Consider the following 16,588-nt stretch of genomic DNA (forward strand, 5'->3'; position numbering starts at 1 on the left):
ATTTAAAACATATTAAACATACTTGATAAACTGTATAAATTTTTGCTGTGAATAATAATCTAGTAATATCGCATAATTTATACTGAAAACATACTAGAATTGTCTAGCATAGCATATTTCCTTTACCTGATTCCTGCTAAAATCCCCTACTGTGACGGAGCTTACACCTGCAGGACTCTCCACTCAACACCTTGAAAACCATATATCCCATAACAAAATATTACTATTTCTACGTCTATAGTATTTCCTACAACTGCTGGAAAGTCAAATTTCAACAAAAATGTCTTACCCTAAATTTGGGATGAAATCCAACTTCGTCCCACCGACGAACCGCTCCGGCAGACTTAGGGAGAACTTCCCCAAGAGCGTCATGGCGGCCTTAGATCGTCGATCTGGCTGTCGACGGGGCCGAAATGGAAGAAAGAAGGAGGAGGAACTGTAGGAGAGAAGAGAGAGTGTGTCGGTGAATTTTCTGCGTAAAAACCTTCATTTAACACTATTTATATTGCGAGCTTCGTCGACGAGCCACGTCACCTCGTTGACGAAGCCAAGAAGAAGGTTCGTCGATGAACACCATCATCTCGTCAATGAAATTTAGAACTTGAACACAATCTCTCGGTATCTTCTCGTCGACGAAACTTGTCTTCGTCGATGAGGCCCTCTTGTACCCTTATTGATGAATCCCCTATGTTTGTCGACGAGGACCTGATAAATTTTCTTTGGTCATTGCATTCCAAAGTGCAATGTCGTCGACAAACGAAGTTGGCTGCCTCCTTTTGTTACTGTTTCCATTTCCCTCCCTCTTTATTATTTAAATATCATTATTATTCGGTTCATTACAATACATCTATCACTTGTGCTTTCGAAAACATAAACATGTTCCAACACTCAATACACAAGTGAGATGTTGTGGTTTGTCATAATCAAAATGGGTATCAGACTCAAAAAGTCAACACACAACATCTCAATTTGTGCGCTAAAGTTTATGAACAAGTTTATCTTTCAAAAAGCACAAATTATGAATGTAGAATGGAAGCCATGAAGCAATTAATCAAACTCATACCCTGGCGTATTCCATGGAAATCGAAGAGTCAAAGCTTGAAGACTTATGTTGTTTTTCAGTTGGAATAGCAATTAGGTTTTCAATTGTGCATGCATGATCACTTGATTTAAATTGAAGCTTATCACCTGACCTTAGATTGACCTTAGGACCAGATTTACATGAAAAACCTTTTTATTTAAAATGTCTAAAATTACACAAAAGGTTTTGAAATGGTTTTGAAATCAAAACAATGGCCTAAAATCATTTGGACAAGTTTAAATCCCCATTAGACTTGATGTAATTCATATACACTTGTCCTAGCATGGGGTTAGCTCATTTAAAGCGCATTGGCATGGAAAAACAGAGCAATCGTCAACTAATGCATTGCACTCATCGACTAGTGTTAGTAGCCTTATCGAGTTTCTGCCTAGGTCAATCGTCGACCAATGGCAATGACTCATTGACGACTGGGCATGACTCTTCGACGAATGGTTTTTGGCTCATTGACAAAAAACTCCAGTAGATTTATAAGTTTTTCAGCCCGGTGACTCATCAACAAAACAGGGTGACTCGTCAACGTCTGGAATCCACTCATCGATGATTCATATCAGGAACAGAACTCCAACAGGTGAAAACTACTAGTTTTTCAAAATAAAATATCATATCTACCCCCAACGGCCATATAACAGTTAGTTTTGGGTTCAACATATAAATACAAACTTAAACAACTTACAAATGGTCAGAAAAACATATTGGGAGCATACTTGCAATATCTTTGATTCTTGTTCTTATTTCAAACTCTTTTTGAGCATCAAATCTTATTTCTCCTACTCCTCATTTTGAAATCTCTTTGGAGAAAATCTTTTGAGATTTTACAAGCAAGGCTTGAGCATATATTCATTTTCATATATTTTGCTTGAAAGTCTTCTTGCATTCAAAAGATCAATCTTGAAGAAATATTTTTCTCCTACTCTTCTTTTGAAAACATTTTTGGAGAAAATATTTTGAGTTACACAAGCAAGGTTTGAGCATATATTAACACTCAAATATATTGCTCGAAAGCCTTCTTGTTCTTGAGGTAGTATTGAAAGCTTTGAGTAAAATTACTTTCATATTTATTTCATCAAAGCATTTCTACTCTCGGTATTTCAAAGATCATTTTTGAGAAAATCGTTTCCATCACAAACTCTAATGAGCTTTAAATTGCAAATCATTTGAGAGTGCATATTGATTATTTTCATTGTACAAATCATCTTTTGTAGAAGCATTTCTTTGTAGGAAAATTATTTTTCAAATCATTTGCCTTTGCGATTCGGGTTGTGAACCATGGCTAAGTGAGGGGATATCACTTGGAGAGGTAGCTCCGTCTAGAAGGAGTGCCGAGTGAAGGGATATTGCTCAGAGAGGTGACTCCATCTATAAAGAGTGGATCGAGCGTGGGGTATTGCTTGGAGAGATTGGTTCGCCTATAAGAACTGTTGTAAGTGGTTTGCCCCGCCCGGTTAAAGGAGTAGTATAATGGAATCCTTGAGTGGTTTGTTCAAGGCGAGGACGTAAGCGGGTATAACCAAACCTCGTTAAAAATCTCGATCTCATTCTTTCTCTTCCCTTATCTCATTTAATTTTCAGAACTTGTATGTTTTTGTTTATATTGTTGTGATTGATTTTCATACACGCTTTATTTTGATTAGGATATTATAGTTTGTGAATCGGTTAAATTACCAGTATCAATTTTAGTAGGACATGGTATCAAAATGAACCTTTTGTGTTAACAACGCAAGCAGAACAAGTGTTCTACCCTAAGGACACGAAGGGTGAATGGCATATGGCACAAAAAAATTTAGCCCAGAAGTTTGTATGATATTACAAAAGTCCCAGATCGGGAGAAGAATGTCATCGAGGATGCTTTCCAATAAGTTGAGTCATCTATCAGTACAATAACTCAATATGATTCGAATGTGGCATTGCACGGTGACAATTATGTTGCTAAGGAAGGAGATGATCTCATACCATTGAATAAGGTTGGTGTCATGGCAAAACATGTGAGGACTGCTGACATGGGAATTGATGATGTACATGTTGACTTTATTAACAATGATGAAGCTAATATCAAGGATGAAACAATGGTGGATTACTGTACTGAGGACAGAGAGAAACAATGAGGCAGAGTGTGCTTTGCGATAATTGTGATCGCACCCTACTCTCTTATAATTTCTTTCACTTCCCTTTGATTTAAGCATGATTTAAGCAATTTTTTTGTAAGTCTATGTGTATAAAATTATACGCTTAGAAGCGAAGTTAGTAGATTTAGTTGATTTTAAGATGATGGAATATTTTGAATGACCAAAGGATTAAAAAAAATTAAATTAAATTAGCAACTTAGAGGGACGACTGCCCATTCCAGGCCCCAACCTCCACATGTTAATTTCTATACTCCAATTCATAATCATTAAATTTATTTATATGATAACTTTAATTGAATAAAATTAATAAATATAAGTTCTTAATTGTATGAATTAAAAATATAAAAATAAAATAAATTTCAACTAATGGTATATTGATTTTCTTTTATTATTTCACTCGAAATAAAAAATAGATAAAACCCAAAAAAATATGAATGATAAATAATTGGAGTGTGTTGTATCACTAATAATTCAACATTAACATTAATATAGTTCAAGAAAAAATTAAGGATACATAGAGTGCAAAAAAGGTCCTAAAATTCAATATAAAGTAAATTATAAGGGTCTAAACTGAGAATCATAATGACATAGAGAATATTAAGTAAAACAGACAAATAAAAAGAATTAAAAAGTAGAATTAAGGGATGATTTCAAAGTTGCCCAAGAAAGCATCAGAAAAATTAAATAATAATAGTAGTAATATTAATATATAATGTTAAATATATGATACCGATAAGATTGTCGTGATAATGTCACCCTTAGAGGAATATGTTGCGGAAGTATTCTTTTTTCTAAATTAGATAAAAATAGCAAAGACACGAATAAATAATTAAAAATCCAAAATTTAATTCTTATGCTTTGCGCAATAATGTTTAAAAGATTCATACTATTTTTTTTATTAAAAAAAAGTAATAATAATTAAAACAATGACAAAAAATGAGAAATAATAAATTTAAAACAAACTAATGATTAAAATGATACAGAAAATGGAGAATAGAGGAATATGTAGAATTAGATAAATGAACAAAATAAAGTTGGAGGTTAAAATAACATAAAAAATGAAATGATAAAATGATAATGTAAGTTCGTAAAAAAAGGTTTTTCTGTATGGTACAATTTATTAAAAAATGATAGAGATACGAAAATATTTAAAATTCTAAAGATTCCACGAAAAATAATTTATTAGTCTAATGAAATACTTAAAAAAAATTTATTTGCACTTATATTGACTAATACTTTGATTTTATCTTTCATTCACTTTTATTTTGAAATATTAATGGAGTCATTTTCATGTTTTATAAGGAGGATGGATCACAAGGGGCACTCAATAACAAAACGGGAGGAGGAAGAGATGAAGGGGAGGGTTTGTGGGAGGGGAGGATTTGAGTTGCATGTTTCTAGAAATACTCCCGCCTTACAAGAAGTTGAACTTTAGATATGTTTGGTTTATGGAATGGAATGTGATAGGAAATGAATGCAATAAAAACTTGAATGGAGAGTGTTACAAAATCAAGCGAGGAATTCAATTCCATTCCTCTCGGTTTTCTATACCTATATACCAAACTTGTCTTTAATGCTTTATTTATCTTATAAAAGTTTTTTACAAATTCTGTTATTTCCTATTAATTAATTTTTATTGTTTTGCCTTTTTTTAATTTTTATTTTTTTTCATTTTAGCATCTTTCACACAATTTTGGAAGTATCTCTAATGATTTCTACAAATGTTTCCGACTGCATACATGCGAATCACCATTATTTTGTATCAAATATATACATCATTACAAATATATATATATATATATATATATATATATATAATATTTGCTTATATATAGTAAACAAAAATTTCAAGTCTATATTTGCTAACACAAATTATAATTTTCTTATGAATTTTGTTTAAATTAATATGGGCCGCAGCATTAGTTTAAATATGTGATATGTTGTGATATATCAGTTCTCATAAGTCATATGCGTGCATTTCTACATGCATTCTCTATTTGTTAAAAAATTCTTTACTAGTTTGATAGAGAAATTATTCTCTTTTTTTATTACAAAATAAATAAATGAGGGACACAAACAAAAGCATAAAGAAAAATGAATATTGACATTCTGAAATTGGATGAAGCTATGGGGAATACCCAATCCAGCATGTTTTTCAGTCCAACTTCATGAAGCTGGAAATTGGGGTTGTAGCAGTCGATTCAAAGAGAGACAAAAGGGCATTCATTGAATGATCTTCATAACAAATTGTGAACAGTTGACAGAAACTGTGCTAAGAAAAAAATATTATAAATTACATGATGTAATTGAAGGTCCAAGTATGCTTTCATTCTCAGAAGTTATAAACAAACATTCTTAACATGGGAATCAGTAGAACCATCACATGATGGGTGTTAAACTAAGCTAGCAGCAGTGTTAAGGGGAGATTAAAAGGTTACAAAGAAAAAAAGATAAACAGTACAAATCCATGTAGCATGCTACATGTATATCCATCCAAGACATCATTTGGAAGAGAAGTGGGGACACAAGGTTATGAAGCACAGAGATCCGGAAACTCTTCAAAATGTGATAAGCTCGCAAGTGGCTTGAATAACTGAAACCAGTTGATGATGCCGATGATGGTGGTAGTGGCCTAGTGAGAGTGGAGGCCTATTGGTTCTTCAGGGAATCTTCTACCCGTCCACATAAAATTAAACGGATGTCATTTGACTGGATAAAAAATGGGCAGTGCTAAGGGCATTTTCTCTGAATATAAGCAGCCCCATGCTCTTCGTACCTGACATTTAGACATGCATTAATGAAACTAATTGCAATAAGTTTTACAAGAAACTTCTTCCATTTTCATGTTTGAGTATAAAAACATGACATTTTATTTTCCTCGAGTCTCGGTGATGGGGGTCAGTTTTCTTTCCCCATTTTTTTTTTTTTTTTTTTTTTTTTTTTGGTAAGTGTAGAACAAACACCTAGCACAGAAAGGGGGACTTCTTACTCAGCCTTGGAGAACCACATTTGCTGGAATGAGCCAAGAGACGCCAATATACTTCCTCCTATCCAAACACTGTAAAAAGACTTGTTAGGAGCAGGAAAATATTGGGAGGAAAGGTTGTGAACTGCTGTTCACACACGCAAACAAGTTTCAAATAACTGAAAGGCACTCTTCAACTAAAGTACACGACAGTTAAAAGAACAACCCCAACAAAAAGAGCAAGATTTGCCTTGCTAAATTATAAGTTGAACTATATATAATGCAACCTATTGATTATGTTGATCAGAAATGGAAATTGACCAAATAACCCTTTGCTCAGAACATTATCCATCCTACGCAGGCTAGAAGCCAAGCAATTTCTGACACCTCAACCCTCCTCCATTCTGGTTAAGGGTTCGTACGTTGAGTCCAATATAGAAGCATTATCTAGAATACATGAGGGAGCGAGTATGGTGATGCAAAGACGAAGGACAATTTTTCAAACAAAGGACAATTTTTCAATGTCGTGCAGTCCCATGAGGAAAACCATCAATGCCACAACCCTGAGACATAATTATTCTCACCAAAAAAAAAAACAGTTAAATGGGAAAAATAAGAACAGTGAATGCAGCAAAACTACATATCAGAGATATTGCATGTTCACACGTGCATGTGTGTGACAGATAGGGAGAGGGTTCAACAGTAAAACAGAACATATGCCACCTGAATCTTCTTTCTGTTGAATTGCCACTTGCCAAAACTTTAACTCTAGCAGCTTGAGGTGACTCCTACACATTGTGGATAAAAAAAACTTCAGGATATATTTAAGTTCATAAAAAAGGAGGCAAAAAAGGATTTTTTTTCCTCTAATAGCAGAAATTCTGTTTCCTAATTGAGCACACAATCAAATGCCCAACCAAAAGAGTTCAATCTCAAACTGTTCTGACCATATTTAATATTTTTACAAAATAAAATTATGTAACATGAGTATTAATTGGAATAAAATTCAATAAAATGTTCATCTTCCAGGCATTCCTCCATTCCAATCACCCAGGCTAACAAATAGATAGATAGAGGGAGTGAGATCAATGAGATTGAATTAAGAGAGAGCTAAGGATCATCATAGATCATTTCATATGGTTTTTTTTTTTTTTTTGGGTTGGGGGAGGTTGGGATTGTAGGAGCTAGGAGATTTGTGGCTGTGGAAAACAAGTTGTTTGCTTGGGTTAGGGAGAGAACGGGTGCTTGTGGGTGGGGGGTGGGGGGGTGGGGGATGCAGTTAGAATTTCAGCAAATGGAAAAAAAAAAAAAAAACTTTAGAGTCTTGATTTATCTGGATGCTGAAGAGCTTACGGCTGCTTCAGATACAGGGGAACTTTAGTGGTCCAGGGAGGATGAATCATGGTTGGGAAAGCTTCAAAAAGGGGATAGAAATCCAATTCTTGCTGAAGAGAGAAATGCGAAGGCATCCTTGAACTCATGGAGGTCATGATTTGCAATAAAGGCCATTACACAGCATAACGACTGTTATATAATGGAAAATAAAGGAGTGGTGCCATTACAGAAGACAATGGTCCTGCAACAGGGCAAGGGGTTAAATTTCACTGGTGAAGCGCATTATGCTGCTGCAATGGTCCAATACGGCTGCTACAGTCCTGTAATGGGCCATCAAAGTGGTGCTTTTTGATAGAAAAAGAAATTATTAAGAGACAAAAGGGCAAGGGGTCCTCGAACTAGAAGTAAAAGAAAATTAAAAAAATGAAAAGAAAAACCTAAACCAACTAATCTAGGAAGCCCCTTTGCAAACCTTCCCCATGTTGAACACTTCAAATTAGTTAATTCTCTTAGAAGCAGACAACCATTGAGAAGCAATATCCTTTAAACTAACCTCCTTGGGAAAAAAAGAGGGGGGTAAACAAAATACAATTCCTAATTAAGAGCCAAAGCCTGCTTCTGCCATTTCCAGTAACTCCGTCTTCAAATATGGTAACCCCTTCCAACTCAGCTGAAGGAATCTCTGAAAATGGATGCACATTCAACATCAACCAAAAAGTCTCAATTCGCCACCGTTCAATAATAAACTGCTGTCACGCCCAAAATCACTGGCAAACTCATTCTCCTCTCCTGACTCATCACCCATTTCCTTTTGCCCAAAGAAAATTCACCATTGATTTTTCTCTGTAGAACTTTTCCTAGATTCCATTGGCTTGTCCACGAGAGAGTAATTCCAGGTAAATGATCAGAATCCCCGACTACTTTAGCCTTATTTGAGTTCCGGCATTGCCAGACCCTACAAAGTCAGTCAAGATACCTACGCTAAAATGAGACTTCTGACAATTCCAAGCCTTGTCCTCCACATCTCAGTTTTCAAGATCTCTCCCTGAAGATGCCACCCGAACAGACATGTAAAGGCTTCTTGTTTCCGTTAAAATTCAGTTTCCATTGCATCCCAGCTGATATTCACTGCTGGCGGCAGCATGCATCTCCATCTGTTTTAAATAAAAAACAGACCTCTGATTGTTAGGCACCTTATACTCATCTTCTACTGGCTCTTCCTGCAGAGAAACCAGACCGTCACCATTGCCATAGGGGATTCCCCACTTCTTCCTCATTGAAGTTAATATTGTGCGCCTCTATCTCACTATCACCAGAGCTCCGCATGATCCTCCCAGCCCTAATGTCTGCTTGGACTAAATTGCAGTCATGGGGATAAAATTTGGGCCAACCATTAGGTGGAGCAGCTAAGCAGCCTGAGCTGTCCATCTTGGCCCATTACAAGATCAGTAAAACTTTGTTACTGTACACCAGATTTGGGCAATACAGAACACCTAAGAAAACCACTAGCCCAGGTCAAAAAGAAGATTAACAGTAGCCCTTCTCCACTCCAAATGTAGGTTTAGGCCCCAGAGCCCAGAATCTTCACCTTCCTGGCCTATATGCATAGAAAGCCCTAGCTGATGAGCACCAACTGGATCCTAGTTTTTTCTCCATGCCAGAACACCACCCTCATTAATATGACGTCCACCTTTACCATTACTCTTCAGACTCTTTCAACAGATCAATCCATCTCCCACCATTGCAAACCTGATTCTTACCAATACCAAGGGAATCTGAAGCATTGACACTTACCACACCCTCAAGAACATCATTGAAGTTCCTGCATTTTCCATATTGCATCCAACAGGATGACCCCCATAGCGCTTCCTCCTTGGGCAAATGCCCACTTCAAGAAATCATGCCCTTTAGTTTTGGGAAGCTCTCAACCCATGAAGAAAAATGCCAAATTTCTTAACTTCTGGCAACTTTCTGTAGTCCATCGCCACCAAGAAGAATCAGACATCCAAATTTCCACTGAAGCCAAGATCCTAATCCATCTACACGCAACCTGTCCTTTCTGCACTAAAAGCACATACCCAGCTTCCTGCACATAACTTTTTCTCTTCTAACTTCCTTCCATTGAATGGATTTGTAAGGATAAACTTTCCTCGTATCTTAAACGATCAATGAGCAAAGGCAGAGAGGACAAATACTGGGTTGATGTTATAGATAACTTAAAACACTACAACTCTTGATCATTATGCATCTCCCCTAATTCCATGCACCCATTACCAAGGTTAGGTAACTGCCAGCAACATATAAAATGCAGAACTTGGCTGATTTTCTCTGCAATTTTATGCTTTGAACCCTCTTCTATGCCCCACCAACTTATACTCACTTTCAGCTTCAAAGCTTATAAGATGATGGTACTAATGGATGTCAATGGGTCAATTTGGACACTCAAAAGCTAGAATCAAGGCAATGAATCCTATTGTCTAAACGAGAAAAAATGCAAGGCAACCTAAAATTATTAGTAAAATCTAGAATGATTTTAAGAAGCAAACCAGAAAATGTAATACCTCTGATGCACTCAATACCCTAATATTTTCACACAAAGCTGGTCTCAAGCCTGGGTAAAGGAGTGTTGCGTTAAGCAGCTGACAGCTAATGTAAAACTTGTCAAATCACTATGACATGAATCCTTACCAATTATTCACCGAGGCGTCTCCTACAAGTGATGCATTGCACTTATGCCACCCGAGTGTAGTGAAAAGTGGACGAGGGTGGGCTAAGTTGTCGCCCCAAAGCAACACAGAGTGTCGGCACCCAGGTATGTTGTCAAACATGTGAAGCTTCCCGCATCATTCTGCATGTGGGTGGGTTAAAAGTTAGTTTAGGAGACTAAGATTAAATTAACAACTTGGAATATAAGGGCACTCATGGGTAAAAGCATGGAGATAGTGGACAATGATTAGAAGAAAATCTAATCTATCTTCAAGAATCTTAGTGGGTAGAGAGAGAGCTAGAAAATTTGAAAAAACAAGATTCAAACTTTGGTGCACTATAAAAGAAAAACTTTAAGAATGGGGTAGGAATCATTATAGACAAAGACTTAAAAGATATTGTTGTAGATGCCAACAGAGTAAGGAATAAAATCATAATAATTAAAAAGATCTTAGGTCAAGAGATAATAAATGTCATTAGTACTTATGCTCCTTAATTAGGCTTCGTAGAAAACCTCCAAAGACAATTTTGGGAAGATATGGAGAGTATTATACAAGGGATAACAAGGGTTGAGAAAATATTTATAAGAGCTAATTTGAATGGACACATTGGAAAAGATAACAGAAGTTATGAGAGGATATATGGAGGACACAGATATGGGGATAAAAATGAGGCTAGAGATATGATCTTAGACTTTGCCATGTCATCTGATTTTGTTACAATGCATACTTGCTTAGGAAGAGAGAAGAACAAATAATAACCTTCTAGATTGGACAAAATAAAAGTCAAATAGATTTTTTCTTAACTAGGAGGATAGATCGTTACTTATGTAAGGATTGGAAAGTTATCTCAAATAAAAGCTTAACTACACAACATAGAGTTTTAGTGTTAGATATATGCATTAAAAAATGAAATAAAAATGATAATATGAACCAATGCAAGAGAACTAGGTGGTGGAAGCTAAAGGGAGAAAATATGATAAAATTTAAAGATAAAAGGACCAAAGATGGTGATTGGACAATAGAGGCTAGTGTAAACACAAACACTCTTTGAAGTAAGATAGCTAGCTCAAGTAATAAGATAGCCAAAGAAATTTCAGGTGAATCGAGAGACAGATTATTGGATAGCAAAAAAAGTTGGTAGTGGGATCAAGATGCCCAAAAAATTGTAAAGACAAAAAGGATTTGGTGTAGAACATGGAAAAAATGTAAAAACATGGAAAATTATGAAAAGTACAAAAGAGATGAAAAAAGATGCAAGAAAAGTCATTAGTGAAGCTAAACATAGATCACTTAATAATTTATATGTCAGATTAGATACAAAAAAAGGCAAAAGAGACGCATTTAAACTTTCCAAAGCTAAAGAAAGAAAGAGCGAGGACTTAGATAATGTAAAATGTACAAGAAGTGAGGATGATATTGTCTTGGTTAAGGAAGAAGACAAAAGAAAGGTGGCAAAATTACTTAAGCTATTTAATGAAAACCAAGTAGAAGACTTAAATTTAGAACTGACAAATGAGGAAAAGGCTAAAAATATGAGATTTATTAGCAAAATTAGAGTTAATGAAGTTAAGTTTGCATTAAAAAAAAATAGAAAGAAAACAAAAAAAAAAAGTTAATCTCAAAAAAATAAAATAAAATCCTAGAGTCGATCTAGAAAGACCATACACCCAAGACACCCACCATTGATCCCAACCTTTCATTTCTAACAAAACAGAGAGTAGAGAGAAAAAAACCAACTAGATTATCCAATCCAGAGATAGAACGAGTGTCCTACAATACAATAATCCCACTCGCCCAACCTCGAGAAGGTACAAAAAGTACAATCCTTACAACAACCTTCCCAAATCACTTTAACAACCTCCTAAAAATCAATACCTGCCTTAGTCTCCTCAACCAAAACAATATCATGGGAATTTCTAAGCAAAACCTCCCTCACCACATTCCTCTTCCTGAAGTCCCCTAGACTTAACAATCTTCATAATCTAAACGTTTACCACGTTTTCCTACACCTTTTTCCCACCTTTGTAATTAATGGAAGAAGCCAAATCCTTAACTCTTTCTAAAAATTCTTCTTTTCCACTCATAAATTGTTGGGCTCAAACCTAACCTCACCTCACCTCCAACATGACTGACTAATTTCAATCCCAAGTCATCTAGGAGCTTGTTTGGGTCTCTACAGTCTCCCTCACTACCTCCAAGACCAAAAATAGAAGCACTCCCCTCTACAGATTCCTCCCTGTGGCATAAAGCATCAAAAGAAGATAAGGACTTGACAAGAAGTGGAAGAATACCTTTTCAAGCAACAGATGAGTTTGGATCGGCCAAAGGAACGATTGCCTCTACATCATTACCCCTTCCATTATTAGAAGGAAAATCAACAAAGTCAACCATGTCAATAATAGGCTCGGGAACAGCGGACAAAGACCCATTATCAATCAATTCTTTTGTCTGATCTGAGTTGTGCTTAAACGTATCTACATCCCTTTGCCAAATGACGGAGAATAGTTGAACACACTCTTTCCCAAACTGTTGTATGTCTCTGAGTTATTAATGCTCCAACTCAACAATTCCTCTTCTTTGTTCACATAAAGTCCCTTTGTAAATTCTGCCAATAGATCCACTCCTTCCAATTCTAAGTCAGCTCCCAACTGATCAACTAACAATCCCTTCTCAAAGCTGCAGAAGTTAGTCAAATCATCTTCCAAATTTGAACTCTCCTCATCACTCCATTATCCCCACCACTGTATGCTCCCCCAAAATCAAGCAGTAAAGGCAAAAAACATTGTGAATCATGCAATCCTCTCCCTTACTACAAGATGGAATATCTCCCAAAGGGGTGTAAGTACCCCTCTAATACAAAGACATAAGTGGTTGAACGTCCTTCCCATCCCTCTTCGACAAATCCTCTAAATTATACCTACCAATCCCTTTTGCTAAGACACCTATCCCTTCCCCTGAACTCGATGCAATATCATCGACCACTGTCCTCTTTTCCCTTGGTATAATATCCTCTTGAAGCTTCTCATTGTAACAGTTCCCCCTTGAACTGCCTTCAGCCTTTTGTGATGCAAACTCATTCACAACATCCATATGTCCCTCCCTTTCCTTTCCAAATGTGTTATCGTTGCCCTCTGGGCTCTATATAATCAATTTCATCATCTTAAGTACAAGAAATAATGGGTCAGCCTCTTGAATTGGGCTAGACCCACTTAACCCCTTCCCTTTAACAACCCATTTCATGTTTACTTTGGCCAGCCCACTAAATAAAAGCCCATTCCCCCTCTCTTGAGCCCAAATGTATATTTAGAAACAAACTCAAAAAGCTGACCTTGAATAAGGAAAGAATCTTTTGCCCCTATAAAGTGGCAAACACTCTTTCTGTAGATACTCCTCCTAGTCAATGCAAACCTAATGACAACTGCAAAAGAATGATTCTCTAATAGCCTCGAGACACAATTTGCTTCATCAATTGCTTCTCAAATCAAGTAAGGTTTAACAATCCACACTCTGTGCATCTTAGTCAAAGGTTTGCCGTACCTTCTTTGTGTTCCTTCAAAAGCTACAATAGGACTTCAAAGAAACTCATCCATTCTTTGTTCTTCTTTCCCTTTGGAATGCAAATGACCTACCTTCCTCCACCTTCGAATCCCTTCTCTAGACATAGGGACTTTCCTTTCCCATTAAGTCACAACTTGATGGAGACCTAGTCTCCTCCATTTCTAAAAAATAAGCCCCCTTGCCTCCTCGCTTCCGCTTCACAATCCCATTTGCATATCACCCCAAAATATTTAATGAACCACACAAACTCCTCTATTTCCAATAAAATACGAGAACAGGACCTTCCCGCAAACATGAAAATTCTAAAATATGATGCGTTTGATTCAATTCACAATGAAGATTTTATGCTCCACCCTAGTTGTCAAATGAACTCCCATTTCCAACTCCTCCCACCACAAAAGATTACCCGTCCTACCTTAACAAAACTCTATTTATCAGTATCAAATGATGAGAATCACTGAAAATCATCACAAAGAATTTCAGTTGTTAGAACTAAATGAAAACAACTCTCCAATGAGACATCATAGATGACTACACTTGCCAGAGAAGATTAATGGCCTTTTGTCACTTTTCTCCATTCCCTTTTACCACTATAAGAGAAGTTTTGGCTGTGCAATTTTATGCCACTCCTTTCAAAGAACAATTTTACTACTTAGCAACTGGTAATAAAAATGTGTTTTCACACATAAAAATCTTAACCTAGACTATATCTACTACAAAAATAGAAGAGAAGATGAGAGAAGGATTTGTTGTAACCATGATCTTAAATTTCCATGAAACTTTTGAAATTTCTACTTCCCATGACCATCGTAATCGAAATGGCAATTGATTATTGTCTCAAAAAATTTCCTTCGAAATGTCAACAAATCATTTAAATTTTATTAAAATCTTGAAATTTTGGTGGAACTTGTTGAAATTTTAACTATATAATGAAATTTCCTTGGAATTCAAACGTGAGATTTAGATGCAAAGTGAAATTTCTTTCTTAATTTATCTTAATTTTTTTTATTGAAGCAAAAGATTATTACAAGGGTTTTTGAAATTATATGAAAAATTAAACTTAGATATCAGCAACATTTTATTTAATCATTCGTGCCTAAATTATCTTTATTTGCATAATAAATAATATTTAATTGATTTACGAATTTCATTTATATTAACTAAACAAGTTTAATACAACATTATATTACGAATATGTTTAATACACTATTATATAACAACTACTGCACCTCATACACAACACAGATGTATTTAATTTATAATATATAGTCCTAAAACTTAAAAGTATTATGTCTATTAACCATTTCTAAAGTTTCAAAAAATATACCATGCTTTAGTACTAAATTGCATTGAATTTTTCAGATTGAAATTGAAATCGATATTAAATTTGAAATTTCCATAAAAATTTTTGTGCTTTTAAAACTACGAAAGTTTAGTCAAAATTGAAATTTAAGACCTTGGTTGTAACTTGAGAACCTATTGCAATGTTAGGTCTCCCACTCTATGTATAAATATAATTCATGTACATTAAAAGGACAATAGTACCCTAACTACCGTACGATAACTAACAATACACATGGTAACATGTAAAGAGTCCCCCCTAAAGCTAGTGTGTATATATCAGGTGCTCCTAACTTGTCACAAATAAATTTAACTTGAGCACCACCAAAGACTTAGTAAACAAATCAAATAGTTGATATTTAGACTTCACATGAGTGGTGAGCTTCTACACAAGTTTTTTCTAGATAGATAAGCTTCAATGTTTTTTTTACTCTAATGGCAAAACTGGGTTGGAAGCAATATGTGCTGCAGCTCAAACATGAAAACTCCATAGGCCACAAATGTAGAAAACAAAGATCTTCAAACATCTTCTTTAACCAAAACAATTCATAAATTATATGGTTTACGGCTCTACATTCAGGCTCTACACTTTATCTATCGTGCATCTCTAGATACCAAACTCAATCACCACATCACTAAATTTAACAAACTATGCTCCAGGGAACTACTTCAGACCATACAAAGTGTTTGTTAGGTATGTAACAATCCTAACTTTCCCCAAGCAAGAAACATGGAAAGTTTCTTCACATAAACTTCCCCTAGAAGATCGCCATTTAGAAAGCATTCTCCACATCCAACTAGGGCCAATGACCTATAATAGCTATGAATAGTCATCGACTCCCAGAAAATGGTAGAAAAATGGGGCTTAGTATGGGATATACAGTGCATTGCAAACATATGAGCATTACACTTCAACCAGGTTATTCTATTCCACCTCTAAGAAAGTAAAAGAAAAGTCAAAATAATAGCATCGTGATACGTTTATACTGAACTTCTACTTTAACTCGTGCAATGGAGCCATAAATAGTCTAGCGAAATCCAATCCATGATATAGTTTGATCAAGAGACATCATAACCGTTAGGCATTTGAAGAGGGGGGGGGGGGTGTTGGGGGACTACAAGACAAGTGGACATGAGCTTGGGTAGTGGGGAGAACTGCCTAAATAGTCTAAATAATATGCCTGATTATACCCTTTAACTGCTAGTCTCACTTTCAAGGGTAGCACAACCATCCAGATTTAATATCACAACAAAGACCCACACACACCCAAATCATAGAGGATGTGGCACAAGCTTCCAAGTATCATTCATCTGCAAGGAGGTTCGAAGGCATGAGAACCATTTTCATTCACCTTTATGAACAGCAATAGGAAGGTCATTGGAAACAGTAGAAAAGGGGCTGAAGGCACAACACCAGAATCTGAAGGGTCTCACCTAAAGTCGCTGCTATGCATAC

General features: G+C 35.7%; 1 protein-coding gene across 1 annotated transcript in view; it reads right to left on the reverse strand.

Moving 5' to 3' along the window:
* Window positions 1–5,498: 5,498 nt before the first annotated feature.
* The window catches only part of LOC131158503 (actin-related protein 4), a 53,358-nt gene continuing 42,268 nt past the window's right edge, over window positions 5,499–16,588 (reverse strand). The window contains exons 18-20 of the mRNA XM_058113374.1: window positions 6,914–6,978; window positions 6,215–6,283; window positions 5,499–6,001 (exon numbers count right to left, since the gene is read on the reverse strand). Coding sequence (XP_057969357.1) covers window positions 5,956–6,001; window positions 6,215–6,283; window positions 6,914–6,978 — 180 coding nt within the window. The 3' untranslated portion in view covers window positions 5,499–5,955. The remainder of the gene's footprint in view (window positions 6,002–6,214; window positions 6,284–6,913; window positions 6,979–16,588) is intronic.

Source organism: Malania oleifera, chromosome 1 (genome assembly GCF_029873635.1).
Source record: "Malania oleifera isolate guangnan ecotype guangnan chromosome 1, ASM2987363v1, whole genome shotgun sequence".
NCBI classification, from domain to species: Eukaryota; Viridiplantae; Streptophyta; class Magnoliopsida; order Santalales; family Ximeniaceae; genus Malania; species Malania oleifera.